The 14,058-nt window shown below is 39.7% G+C and overlaps 1 protein-coding gene across 2 annotated transcripts in view; it reads right to left on the bottom strand.

Moving 5' to 3' along the window:
- The window catches only part of MYH15 (myosin heavy chain 15), a 45,411-nt gene that overhangs the window by 17,033 nt on the left and 14,320 nt on the right, over nucleotides 1–14,058 (bottom strand). For both annotated transcript variants that reach the window (XM_072936658.1, XM_030285998.4), the window contains exons 13-28: nucleotides 13,074–13,212; nucleotides 12,402–12,520; nucleotides 11,165–11,314; nucleotides 10,684–10,854; nucleotides 9,430–9,609; nucleotides 8,174–8,306; nucleotides 6,047–6,114; nucleotides 5,002–5,089; nucleotides 4,655–4,772; nucleotides 4,304–4,427; nucleotides 3,496–3,632; nucleotides 2,863–3,118; nucleotides 2,185–2,427; nucleotides 1,445–1,621; nucleotides 790–935; nucleotides 115–205 (exon numbers count right to left, since the gene is read on the bottom strand). In XM_072936658.1, the coding sequence (XP_072792759.1) occupies nucleotides 115–205; nucleotides 790–935; nucleotides 1,445–1,621; nucleotides 2,185–2,427; nucleotides 2,863–3,118; nucleotides 3,496–3,632; nucleotides 4,304–4,427; nucleotides 4,655–4,772; nucleotides 5,002–5,089; nucleotides 6,047–6,114; nucleotides 8,174–8,306; nucleotides 9,430–9,609; nucleotides 10,684–10,854; nucleotides 11,165–11,314; nucleotides 12,402–12,520; nucleotides 13,074–13,212 (2,340 nt within the window). The remainder of the gene's footprint in view (nucleotides 1–114; nucleotides 206–789; nucleotides 936–1,444; nucleotides 1,622–2,184; nucleotides 2,428–2,862; nucleotides 3,119–3,495; nucleotides 3,633–4,303; nucleotides 4,428–4,654; nucleotides 4,773–5,001; nucleotides 5,090–6,046; nucleotides 6,115–8,173; nucleotides 8,307–9,429; nucleotides 9,610–10,683; nucleotides 10,855–11,164; nucleotides 11,315–12,401; nucleotides 12,521–13,073; nucleotides 13,213–14,058) is intronic.

The raw sequence follows: 14,058 nt of genomic DNA on the forward strand, positions 1-14,058 counted from the left end.
CACTTTGTGTCTCAAAGAGGAGCTGCAGCTAGCCATGAAAAGTTTCTGCAAGATCTTTCAGTGAGGCACAAAGAGAAACTTGTCCTAAGATATGCAATAAAAAAGCAAGCTGACCTGAAGCTCCTTGATCTTCTTCTGCAGCTGCATCACTATAGCTTGTTCATCTTCTATCTTGGAATTCAGCTGGCTCATTTCAAATTCTTTCCTGGCACAGAAAGGAAGATCCTGCTGTGACAATTTGCCTTGAAGCGTCAAGTTAAGATTTTTAAATTTTTAAAGAGTTGTTCAATAAAACTTCTAACATATCTAAAAATGAAAACAATTCTCATGTATTGCAATTTGCATGAAAACACATTTTCCTCTGAGCAGCAGTTTCCAAGTCAAGCCTCTGCATGCATTTGTGCAATTATGTTTTTGCTTCTTTGTGTCATACAAAAGCAATGCTATTTTCAGACTCATTGGAAAAACATATTTAACAGTCAGGTCTCTAGCAATACTACCACACTTAGTTAGGATTAACAACTTCATAGAATTTCTTCAGCTTTCTCCTCTAAGCAATGAAAAACATTAATAAGTTTCTGGGTTGTTTGTTTAATGTAGGAAAGTTTAATGAATTCTAATGTTTCAGGTGTTGTGTACATAAGAGTTATTTTCCTCCCTCCTAGGCTATACATTTTCATAATGGAATTTTCTTTCAGCCACCATCAGAGCAGGATGACACACCTGAAGGCTCTTAAATGACAATGTAACTGTGCTGCTTTATTTGATAAAACAGAATCAACTTCTTACTTTTTCAGCTTTTCTTCCATCTGCAGTTTATCATTTTCCAAGTCCATGACACTCTCTTGGGTCAGCTTCAAATCCCCTTCCAATTTGCGTTTTGCCCTTTCTAGATCCATCCTCACTTTCTTCTCTTGTTCCAGTGATCCCTCGAGCTTTAGGAGCAAAGTCACTTAATGAATGTATTGAACACAGGTGGTTTACAACAGTCAGATGTAGGCTGTGCCCAGCTCTGTGCTGAGTTCTAGTGAGCTATGAAGCAGAAGCACTTAAGCACAAGCATCCTAGTTTACAGGGTTTATTTTCCAGCAGCCCGTGGGCAAATGGGCTATGGAAATAGAATAAAAGGGTTAGTCCATGCTTTATGTTTGTGCAAGCATTACAGTTCCCTTAGTGGCAAAATTCTGTTTGACTTCATGTCAATTACACTGCAAGTGTGAGTTGGGAGGATTTGCCCTTGTTATTGCAATCCTTTGAAAGGCTGAACACAGACCATATTTTGTGGTGTTCCTGTAATTATACCTTTTACAGACAGTACAAGGAGTACATGTCTAAAAGGAGAGGAATATATTTCAAAGTTTTGCAACCTTTCAGGCTCGTGGAAGGTCCACTGTAAGTGGTGGGCAAATGAGTCTTGTGAAACATAAAGGAAGAGCCAGCTTACATCATCCACTTGCTGTTCCAGTTTCACTTTAGCTTTGCTCAGTGTGTTGACCTTGTCCTCTTCTGCTTGTAGGTCATCTAGAACTTGCTGATGAGATTCCTGCAAGGACTTTTTCTCCTTAGTAAGTTTGCTGATATTCTCATCAAGTGTTGCCATTTCTTCTGTCAGATTTTTGACCTGTGTGAGAAAGGAAGATGTGTTTGTAAGACTTTGAAGGAAGGGATTATCATAACATGTCTCAAATGGCTATCTGGTCTGAACTTGTAAGCAGGAAAATGAGAGAAAGAAAGGGATCTCCCCTCCCAACACCTCATGGCTTTTTGAGTTAAATTGTCATCAAGGGAATCTGCCAGTTTTTGATGTGGGGGAAAGACATTGTTTCAAACATACTAAATTCTTTTCAGAGTCACTCCTATTGATGGACTCCAGTTTCTGAATCCCTCTGGGAGGAGTAGGAGATGAGCTTTTTACATTTGTAGGCTTTAAGGAGATCTGGAGGAGTTCATGGTTACAGCAGAAGATTGTTTATTTGAAAATGCCACAAATAAGTATAAAAAAAAAGGAAACAGGCTCAGAGGTAACAATTTTCACCTCATAAAGTCAAATTACTGTATCTACTGAGCCTTCAGGGTGGCCTGTGTTAACAAAGAGTGTAAAACCATCAGAAGACCTGTAGCATTTCGTGTAAAGGTAACCCATGCCCAACCTCTTTTAAATACATGGTGAAGTTCTGAATGTACCTTGTTTTCAGTAGCATGTTTCTCTTTCTCTACTTTTGCAAGTGTTATTTCAAGATCATCAATATCCTTCTTGAGCTCAGAGCACTCATCTTCCAATTTTCTCTTCTTAGAAGTCAGCTCAGAATTCATCTCTTCCTCATCCTCAACCCTCTCTGTCAGTTCTTTGACTTTGGCTTCCAGCTGAATCTTTGATTTAATCAACAAGTCGCAACGTTCCTCAGCATCTGCCAGAGTGTCTTGCTCCTGGTGTGGCACAAGGGAGAGGACAGCAATGACTGCCTGGCCTTTTTACTCCCTCACTTGTCCCCTAGCCTGTAACTGGTCAGGGAGCCTGACACAAAGCAACAAAGCACAAGGAAAATTTCCTACTCTTGATTTCAGAAGACAAGTCATTAAAAAGCAGAATGAGATAGTGGTGAGCATGACTAGCCATGTATGAAACTACTTGCATGTGTTACTGCTGTGGACATTGCCTTAAACAGAATCTGCTTAAGATTTGCATTGTTAGCCCTCCTGGTTTTATGCCAAAACATGAGAACTTCTACCCACTCTGAATTTTGGCAAGGCTCTGACAAGATCAACAGCTTATTTCTATGAAATTCCACTAACACTCTAGTCTGTGAACCTTTGGGTTTCAAAGAACATCTAATAACTGTAGAAATCTATGTGTCTACTTACAGCTTGGAGCTGGAGAAGCAAATCATTTTTTTCCTGAACTAAAGAGACTTGCTTTTCCTCAAGTTCCTTTCTCCGGGCTTCAGATTTTTCCAGAGCTTCCTTCAGTTTCAGGAATTCTTCCTTCATATTGGCCATCTCCTTTTCAGTTTCTGCAGTCTTCAGGAGGGGCTTAATCTTAAAGAAAAGCTTCATCCAAGGCCAGTTCTTGACAGCCATAAAAGCACGGATGTTCCACTGAATTACAAGAAGGGCGTCCCTGGTTTAAGAGAAAATAAACAAAACTCCCTAAATCTTAGCCTGAATTGAAAAAGTGAGGGGTTTTGTTTTCATTCTCAGTCAGTTTAATAGTTTTTTTCTGAGCAATATTAGGAACCTTTACTAATTTCCAAGTGATACAAGAAACTTCCTCCAGATCTCTTTATTTTCAGAGACATAAAAAGTTTCCAAATCTCATTTTCACCAAAGCTGCAGGCAACTAATATACAGTTGCTATTATTTTTATCACACATACACTTAAAGCTTTTAATTTAGGGTTATCTGTAGCCTTAGGGACTGCAATTAATGGCTCTATTCAACGTATAATTAAATGGTAATTACTATTATCTGCTAAGATTTAAGGGGGTGCCTTCATACCTGCGCTCCACTATCTTCTGAAACTCAATCCGCATCAATCTGCCGCGCGCTCTTGCCTGGATCATGGTTAAGATTTTAGCAAGTCTCTCATCCCTCATTTCTTCTAGATGGCCCAAGAGACCAGCCTTGAAGAACACCTGGTACATGCACAGATGTCAGTTCACCACAAAGAAGGACTTATATCAGAGCTACAATGGCCTTGCTGAGATGTTCACCCCGTATTCTTACTGACACATTATAACCCAGGGGAGTAGAGAGGGCCAAATACTACTTGCCTAAGGGACTTCATTGTACAGTTCCAGAGTTGTTTTAAAACTGGGTTTTATCTCCCCAGTTTTGAATAGGCCAAACTACTTTATCACCACAATACCTTTCAGCTGTGGCAGGGCTCCAAGTAGGTCAGTTGAACCACAACTCCTGACTCCCAGAAATCCCTGCTAATGGGATCATGTGAGAATTCCACATGGCCTCATTTCAAAAGATGCAGCTGATCTTGTGGTCCATCTGTGTTTGAATGTACCTATATTATACTAAATAAGCTGTTGTTTTACTGGGGGGCATGGAGCATCAGCTGGTGCTGTGTCTGCCTGTAGAGTTGCTCTCATAAAAGCTCTGTGGGAGATTGAGCCAGAGAGTTGTATTTTCTCTAGCACAGCTTAGAACCTTTGCTGCTATTTTGCTGGTTTCTTCTGTTATTAAATCTTCATTAAACACCGCCACCAGAAATTGCAGTGTCCTATTCTGCAAATTAAATACCAGATCTATCACTTTTCTCTTTACATAAGCAACAAAAGTCCCTTCCAGTTACCTTGGTGTGTCCAAAACGATATTGGGTATGGTCAACATCTAAAGATGCCATCAGTTTTTCAGCAGCTTTTCTGCTATCCACAAACTTATCCTCTGGGATTGCTCCTGGATTCAGGATACGGTACCTGTTAATAACAAATTAAAAATGTGTGATATCAGCTTAGATTCCACTTTAGGTTTTTTTTTTCCTCTTCCCCAAAAACTTAAAAACCCAAACCAAAACACCCAGGGTAATCTGCTTTGTATCTACACAGACACAAGGAAGAGAAGAATTCTGCCTTCCATGCCAGGCAAACTGAATGGAAAGTAGATTTGAATGGAAGAGGAAACAATCATAGCTGTGCATTATTACCTTTGTTTGAAGTCAGCATAAAGCACCCTGTTTGGGAAACCCTTCCTGCAAATGCGGATGCCTTCCAGGACACCGTTACAGCGAAGCTGATGCAAAACAAGGAATGCATCCATTTCGCCTGCAGAGGGAAAACAAGGCTACATTAAAAGGAGTTTCTCCACAGGGCTTCATCTTAATTTCTTCAAGGAAATTGCAAAATGTGAGATTTCATCTCCTGAGAGAACAACGTGACTGGATAAGGTAAAAAGCACAGACAATATTTAAGTACAATCTGGTGACTCAGAAGTAAGTAATAAAATGACAGAGTTAAACATTCTAAAAGTTTAAGACTGTTGTCTTTTTCATACCTGGAGTTTTTGATTCATTTGGGATAATGCATCGCACAAAGTGAGGGGCTGTAGATTTCAGGTTAGTCATCAGCTTATTTAAATTTTCCTAGAACAGACACATTAAAAATGATTAGCTTTAGTGGTTTAGTGGAATTCCAATCATTATTTCTTTGGTTTGCTGGTTGTTAATTTAATAAGCTCGTTTTTCTAAACTGCAGATTCCTCATACACCAGTCAGGACAACAAACAACCTGAGCTGGGTACTAACAGCTGCTTATGTGCTGGAAAGTGGGCTTCTATCTGTGGCTTATTAATTATTGTCTGTGGCTTATTAATTATTGTCTAAGTGCTCTTCCAGCCGCCTTTATACATCTCTAGCTGATAAGACACAAATCTCCATTTCCTGTGATTTCCCTTCATGGGGAGTATCTCCAAACAAGAAAAAATAGCGTGACTTGTGGGTAACTACATCCTTCCCAACCTGAGGTTTATCTAATTACAGCTTCTTTGATGTTACCCATAGAAATGATAGTAATGGTAAAAAAATGGTAAACAGCCCCGTTTTTCCTCAGGCATGATCCTAATGACAGCTTCTACCAGGAGCACATGCCAGTCCCAGGAGAAGGGAATAACTGAGGAAAGAAGAGGCTTTATGCCACTTCATCCAACAACTTTTGTTTACCATGTCTGCTCTAACCCTAGGAGCCAATTACAAGCAGTAATCAGATAGGGACTAGCAAATTACTTGTAATCAGTTCCTGTTCCAAAAACAAGCATGAAGCTGTAAGCAACAAAACAAGTGATACAGGTTGTTGGCTCCATTTTGTGAAACTTTCTCAAACACAGTAAAAAGAACAATGTCCTGACTGCTCCAAAATGATGAAACGGAGCAGCCCCTGTCATGCAAATTTAATAGCAGTGTATTTCCTTAGCCAAAGTCAATAACCATGTCCACAAGTCAAATTTCAATATTGGATTTCAATTTTTTTCCTGTCCATTATACTCCTTAACATTCTTCTTCAATGCATTAACTCAAACTGCCAGGTGTGGAGAGGTAGCAAACCTTGTGCAGTGAGGACACGGTTTGGAAAGAAGCACCTTTCTTGCGTTTCTTTTCTCCACCCTGGTCACCTAAGGAGGAAAAAAGAAACATAAAACAATCTCTATCTCAGTAAGGGGTGCAGGCAGAGTGTGGAAAATAGACCATTTTAATAGTGCTCCTCTATTTGACTAAAAGGCTCTGATTGCTCAAATTTTATACAAAACATTGTGAAAATCATGTATGATACATCACACATTTGCAGCTCTCTGTCCATAGTTAGGAATTTTGTCAAGGACCACTGTAAACTTTCTGGATTGCATTTGCATTTCAGATCTATACTGCGTCATTTCTTATGCAGAAAAGCCCATAAATATGAATATGGCAGAAAAAAACTTTTAACAAAAAGTAATTTGTAGTTCATTAAAAGCTCCATAGGGTGAGATGATGTTGAAAAAGAAAAACTGAAGGAAAAATAATGCTTACAGAAAATTTGTATGGCACATTGTACTGTATAGAAACTGATTCTTTGCTATGCAGACATTGAACTTATGCAAATAAGATTTGTCTAGAATAGAGGGAAATAAATATTTTAAATTTTAGATATAGTAACTTCGAATCCCCTGAATTTTGCTTAAAGCTTTGGAGTCAAAATCACTCAGATCCTCGCAAGGAATGCTAGTTTCTGACAAGAACTTTGTTTCACAGGTTCCTGACATGACCCAAAAATGTACAGTAGCTGCTGCAGCTTTCTGAAGCAGTGGGCCATTAGATCATTCCCAGGAGATCTGTCATTGTGTCACCTGTCAACATGAAAGGAAAAGTGAAGAGTGAAATGTGCTTGATGCAATTATCCACAGCCTTTTCCCCTTCAGAAGGTGATACTGCTGAGGGTGGAAAAGGCTAATCTGGACAGACTGTTCCTTTCTCCTGACACCAAAGAAAAGCAAGGTAGTATTTGGATAGACAGGAATAGCCACAGGCAAATAGGCAGTTAGTGACTTGCAAGGATTTGCTCGAGGGAGGGTGTTTGCTATTTACATTCAGCCTCATCTCATTCCCACTATGAATTCTGCAGCCTATTTGCTTTCTAGGAAAGTGTCATGTGATTAGTGACAAGAGCATCTCTTGAAATGAGGTTTCTGATAAACAGACTGTAAGTGATTGCAACTTCAGGACCTAAGAGCTACATCTTTGTAATGAATACAGTTATTTACTTCAGATTAAATTTGTGAATGTTTGCTACATGTCTTTTCACAAATAGAAGAGTTCTATATAAAGGACAGAGATTAAATATGTCCTCAGATATACATTAGTACAATGTACATTGTCAAATTATAAAAAAAAAAAACAGCAGCAAGTAAAAAGGAAGATATATTGGCAAAGCCTTCTGCTGTGACCAATGTGGGATGGTGTTCCAGTACCTTCTGTGTGAACTTGACACTAATCCAATAAAATATGTCAAAACTCTCTCTTAAACTTGGTATTACTTATTTATTTCAAGCAAGGAATACTACAGCATGAGAAACCAATTTTGGGACACCACGGCAGCCCTTCGCTGGATTCCCCGAGAAGCAGCTTCTTCTCTGCTGGATCCCCAGAGGAGGACCAGACCCAGCTACTACCAGACCTTCAGAGAAAACTCCACCCTTCTGGAGATCACTGCTTCAGCAGCATTTCATCTGCCACTCCAGGAGGAGCAGCCACTATTTAACTGGACCATCACCAACACCCTGACTCCTCAGGGTGTCAGGTTTCTGACTACAGCACTAGTTTCATTTGTACTAATTACATTTTAAAAAATATTATTATTTTTATTTAGTTTTTCTCCTAGTAAAGAACTGTTATTCCCATTCCCATATCTTTGCCTGAGACCTTTTTTTAAAATCGTGGTAATTCGGAGGGAGGGGGTTTACCTTTTCCATTTCACAGGAGGCTTTTGCCTTCCTTCACAGACTCCTGTCTTTTCAAACCAAGACATTCCTATAACTGGCAAACTCCTACAGCTGCTGTGCACATTTAAATAATTAGTCACTGTCCCATCTAGCATTGAGGCAATTGCAGTTGAGAGAATTGCTCAGTTTCTGAAATTCATTCCCAAGCACGCATCCCAAAACCCAAAGGAAGTCCGTGTGAGCTGGTTCTGCTTACCACTGTCAGCACCAATGTAGCTTTCAAACAAGCTTGCCAGGAGTTTGTTGGATGATTTCTGGAAAATGCCTACTACAGTTTCATTAAGCGGGTCCTTGTTCTTCTCAAGCCACCCAATGATGTTGTAGGGAACCTACAGCAAGGCATGGAAAACAAAGCCTAATAATTAGCATGTGAATCCCACACACCCCTTCCAAACTATCTGGTCCCTACATCTTCTCATGGACTCCATGTGGTTATCTGAAGAGATACCATGTGGCATTGGTGTCCCAAGAACCTTATTAAAAAGTGCTGTAGTATAAAATCACACAAGTAATAATTTAACTTCAAAATTGCATGCTACACTGGAATAATTAGGGTTTTCTAATAGAGTCTTAATGATTACAAACTAACTCCAGGACTTTGCTGCAGCTCTGTTTAGTGGGACAATATGATCTATTATCACTACCACAAGGGAATAGAAATTCTAATTTCCTCTGCTGAATGCATTAAGAACTGAAGATAAGCACCAAGATCAGCATTATTTCTTTTAATAATTACAAAATTAGCTTAATGTTCAATTATAATTTGAAATTAACAGCATCAGGTAAATTCCTGCTCTGCTATGCTGAGGCTTCTTATAAACTGTAATTTGATTTAAGAATTCCTGTGACCCTCTCAAATTATTTCTGCCTATCTGGTCTGAAAATGGAACTTCAAAACTGGACAAGTTTTGTCTCAGATATCACAGTACTGGATTATGTTCTTGTTCACCTCATCACCAGTGAAACTGTAAACTGAATCACTACATCAAAGCTAACCACACTTCCTTTTGCTATTTTGACACACTGGTCCTAAAATGAATTTAAAATTATGTCTTTTTTTTTATTTTATTCTTTTAACAGTCTTTTGAGTTAAAGCAGAAATTAGTTCATTTTTCCAGGAAACCAAGGTGAAAAGTTAGATACTGCTGCTAGTCTTAATTACTAGTCTTACTCAGATTGGAAGAAAAGTGATGAAGGCAAAGCAAGGCAGAAGTACTATTAGCCCTCCTCAGTTTATTTCAATTTGTGCATCTAAGGAGCAGATGTCCTGGAGTCTGGTGGCATCTTACTCTGCTGCAACACTTGTGCAGAGAGAGTAGATATTTGCTTTTACCCCTCACCTTTCCTTTCTTCCCCTCTTCATCCTTCCCACCCTCCCTTGTTGTGTGCTACAGCCAAACCCCACCTGGAAGACCTCTGATACAAAATCTGCCTGCCAGCAGAGGAACTTACTGCACCAGCATAATGAAGGAGTTCAAAGTGAGCTTCATATTTCCTTTTCTTATCAGGCCTGGGCTTCTGTAGGTTGGGTGACTTGCCAAGATGGTTGTCGTAGAGTTTGGATTTGAATGTCATATCTGTAGCTTTTGGGAACATGCACTCCTCTTCAAGGATAGACAGGATTCCCAGTGGCTGTGGATTTAAAGAGCATCTTTGTTGGGAAATGTTTAGGCTACCTGCTTTCAGTGGCTGTGCAGCCTGTCAGTTTTATCTGACGGAATGTTAAGCCTGCAAAATTTCTTAACCTGAGTAGGAAGTTTTTGACTATTCTGTTAAAATAGTAACCACCCCATTGACTATTCAGTATGTCACCTTTGACTGTTCAGTATGTCACTTCTGCCTTAGGAGGCTTTATGATGGCTTCCAGAAAGAGTTTGATTTATCTTTCAGGACAGCTGGACCAACTAGCATTTTATCATTCATGTCTCTGGAAGAGATGAATGAACCTCTGGGCAGATTGGTTATGAGGGATTAGGATCATGCACAGATATCTTGCCCTTGGACAAGAAAGTGATCAAATAGAAGACCACTTAATAATCAGACTTTCCACTGCTGTTACAAATTTCCTGCTAATGCAAGATGCAAAATTTCATGTTTCCTCACAGATCAGCAGGGTTAGATGCTGTGTCATAAAAAATGGCAGAAAGAGATACAAAGAGAGGTTATACAGCAGAGGACAGCTGTCCCCACCAGGACCATATTATACTCCCAAAAAAGGGAAAAGGAAAGGCATATCCCATTGCTGGGGAAGTGATAGAGATTTCTTTCCTTTCCAGGGTAGAAAGAGCACAAAGGACTTTGCACATCAGCATGTAATGTGAGAAAAAGGAGCCTCACGGGAGACATACAGGGCACAAGACTGAAACAGTGCATTTGCCCTGAAAAGCTGACGAGTTTGATGTCAAGCATATGTGGTACAGACTAAATGGAGAAACAGCAGGAACAGAGAAATAGAAAAGTGCAAGCCAGGGAAGATGGTACAGCCATACAAATTCCCAGTTACAGCTTGTTGGCTGCTGTTGGCTCTTTAAGGCAGAATTCCAAAGGTAAAGCTGAGTGGCCACAAATACTGATTTTCCTTTGAATTCTGTATTGCAGGTAGATAGGCAAGAAACTTGTCATGCTGTTTATCCGACCATGAGGACACATCCAAAGGAGCATTGTGAATAAAACCAATTCAGTGAATACTCCTTGGCACGTACAAACCTTCTCAATTAGATCAATGCAGGCCTGCAGGTCCATGCCAAAGTCAATGAATACCCAGTCAATGCCTTCCTTCTTATACTCTTCTTGCTCCAGGACAAACATGTGATGATTGAAAAACTGTTGCAGTTTCTCATTAGTGTAATTGATGCACAGCTGCTCAAAGCTGTTAAACTGCAGAAAGAGAGAAAAAAAAATAAGCATTCGCATTGCAGTTTACTTGGTGGAACAGCAAGAAGGAAATTGTTTACAGCCCAAAGCATATGAGATATTGTTCCCAGGAGCTATTGGCATGTCCAGCCAAATGGTTTTTATATCTATTCATGGGGAAAAAAAACCCCATGTAAAATCATACACATTATTTGCCTTATGGCTTTCTCAGCACTTTGCCTTCTGCTCATTTATAAAGAGGAACACCCAACCAAGAGCTATCTCCTGGCATATTTTATATCCTTCCACCCGGTCCTCACACATTAATACTCACATCAAAGATTTCAAACCCAGCAATATCCAAGACTCCAATGAAGAACTGTCTTGGCAGCTTAGTGTCCAAGGTCTTGTTGATACGGACCACCAGCCATTTGAACATTCGGTCGTACACTGCCTTAGATAAGGCCCCCACAGCATACAGAACCTAAAATAGAATAGAATACTGCAGTGTGAAACAAAATTTACTGTGGAACACAAAGATTTTGGTTCAGTGGTCTATTTCAATGTCTGTTTATTAAATGAAATTTCCCAATGCTTTGTATAATCACCATGACATAGTTAATACAACACAGTTTCTCCTATTATCTCTGCTGAATTTCCTTCAAATCACTGCTAAATATATGGATATCTACTAACATGTATGGTAAAGTGCTCACTAAGTATATTTTGGGAAACAGCTGGACAGCAAGTTCCAAATGTTTTAATCCAGTATATTTCTGTGGAAGTAAGGTAGCAGAAATTCACAGGTCAGAAGCCAGCTATGATGTCCAGAGCTACTGCCAGAGTAGGGTGGAGGTTTATGCTCAAGTTGTTATTGACATTTGCTTCTAATCTTTGAGGGATGCTATGGCATGAGCAGGCAATAGGAAAAGTCTGTCTTAAGTCTCTTCTTTAGTCTGTGCATATCTGCATCATCAGAAAACCTCTCTGTAATGTTTTTCTACTTTCTGAGTGGTTTTTTACCACAGGCTGTCTTCAAACAGCAACTCTTATTGTAACCAAAATGCTGCAGCATCTTCTACAGTATTGCTACAGCTGCAGCATAGCAACCCAAGGACTCCTTTTCCCTTAAATTAGGAGGTAACTTTAAATGGATATTGCCTTAAGCTGATTGAGGTCACACAGAGATTAAAACTACATGAATAATGAATGAGCAATGAGTGAATAAATAATCCATGGCTCAAATCTTCTAGGTAACTATTCTCATCCAGAATTAGCTATCAATCCCCATGTGGTTTTACTGCACCTGATTTCCTGGAGTGACTGCTACTAACACATCAGAAAAGCAATTCTATCACAAGTTGTGCTGGACAGTATTCCTTTGTCAGGCTCTTCCCCACTTTCCCTCACTTTCACCATGTATTTCCCCATGTTTGGGTGTATAAAATGAGAACAGGTACTAGAGGCTCATGTTAATTTTTCTAGCAGCTGTCTGCCTCTCTGAGATGTTACAAGCAAACCATCTAGGCTTGCAGGACATGTATCCAAATATCATGAAAGCATCTTCTTACCTGTTCAACACTTTGACCTTTGGTCACATACTCATTGCCAACTTTCACCCTAGGGTGCAACAAACCCTTAATCAAATCAGAGGAGTTGATTCCCATCAGGTAGGCAGCTTTGTCAGCACCTGGTCAGGAGAAATAAGGTTTCAATTGGCTTTAAACATCTACATTTTAAAGTACATTCACTTCAAAAGACAAACTGGATAAAGGCCTTGTTCTCTTAATGATTTGTTGTAGGTATACCTCTACTCTCCCATATGGTAGGTTGGCTTATTACTTTATACCCAGTTGCTGCAAGAATCTCAGTTAAGAAGCTCTTTAGGTTTAGGGAAAAAAAAACATCTCCCCACAGTGGTTATAGACAAATTCAGGTGCAAGAGAAAATAAAGAAGCAGGACCTGAAGTCATGAAAGAGAAAATTAAGGCAGCAGGATTTCACAAACGTTTTGTGTAAATGGTCTCAAACATGGAATTTGATCCTGTTGGTCTGGCTGTGCTCATCTCCTGCTGAGTAAGGTTACCCACCACTGAATAATCCTGTTAAAAATACAGCACTCTTGGCTGATCAGGACCTACAGTGTGCAAGACTAAAGCAAACAGGCAGCTGCTTCCTCAGCAAAGTGCCTGGTACATGCCAGACTTTTGAAGCTGAGAAGTAATTTTAGGTGTTTTTCTTACTTTCAGTGCCATCAGCCTCTGCCTGCTCCTCTCGGGGTCTTTGCTTGAATTTCATATTGCCAAAGTGCATGATGGCACCTGTGAGCTTGTAGGAACCAGCCTTCTCATCAGGCACAAATCCCAAGATGTCCATGGCTTGCTGTGAAAAGGAAACACAGATATGTTGTCACTCCCCTGCTCAAAAGCAGTGGTGGATGCAGCCCCACGATCTACCTTTGCATGGCAGATATTACTGTCCTGCCAAGGGCTGTTATCACCCAAAGCAGCCACTGGAACACCCTAAAGATCCAGAAATGGCAGGGGACCCAGGGGAGAGCTCTCTCCATCCAGCATTCTATATATAAAAGTTATAAAATGTGGTCATTCTGATAGTAAAAGGGTTTTTAAATCATGGGGATTTAGGGTTAAAAGGAAAATTAAGCTTAGTAGGCCCTGAAAAGAAAATAAATACCCTAAGTACAGGAAGACCTTGTACCTTGCTAGAACTGCACCTGTGTAGCTAGTGCATGATAAATGATATAATTGCTAGATGTAATGGTTGTTTAGTAATTAAATATAATTCCTGTTTAACTGTAAGATTAATCATGAGAAACTTGTCAGGTGCCTAAGAAAGATCAAAGTCAATGTATGGAATAGAACAATATAAGTTTAATAATTAATATGTAAGTTATATAAGGATAGAATATAAAACACGTTCAGCTCGAAAGCCATGTCAGAGTCAGATTTGGGTCTGTACCCCTGATTCCCAGAGCTCTCAATAAAAGCACCTGCAGATAATCATATCCTGTGATTCTGTGTGTTCCTGAACTCTGACAATTCCATGGAGCAAGGCCAGATTCAAAAGAACAACATTTTATCAGGACTTGTGCTTCACAGTCAATGCAGTTAAGACCCAAAACTGCTTTTGCTTTTGTCCAATAATTTCAGGGACAGAAGTCGTGCTCTTCCCAGCAGTCTGCCTCCCCTGGTCTAGGAAACCCAAAGT

Source organism: Taeniopygia guttata, chromosome 1 (genome assembly GCF_048771995.1).
Source record: "Taeniopygia guttata chromosome 1, bTaeGut7.mat, whole genome shotgun sequence".
NCBI classification, from domain to species: Eukaryota; Metazoa; Chordata; class Aves; order Passeriformes; family Estrildidae; genus Taeniopygia; species Taeniopygia guttata.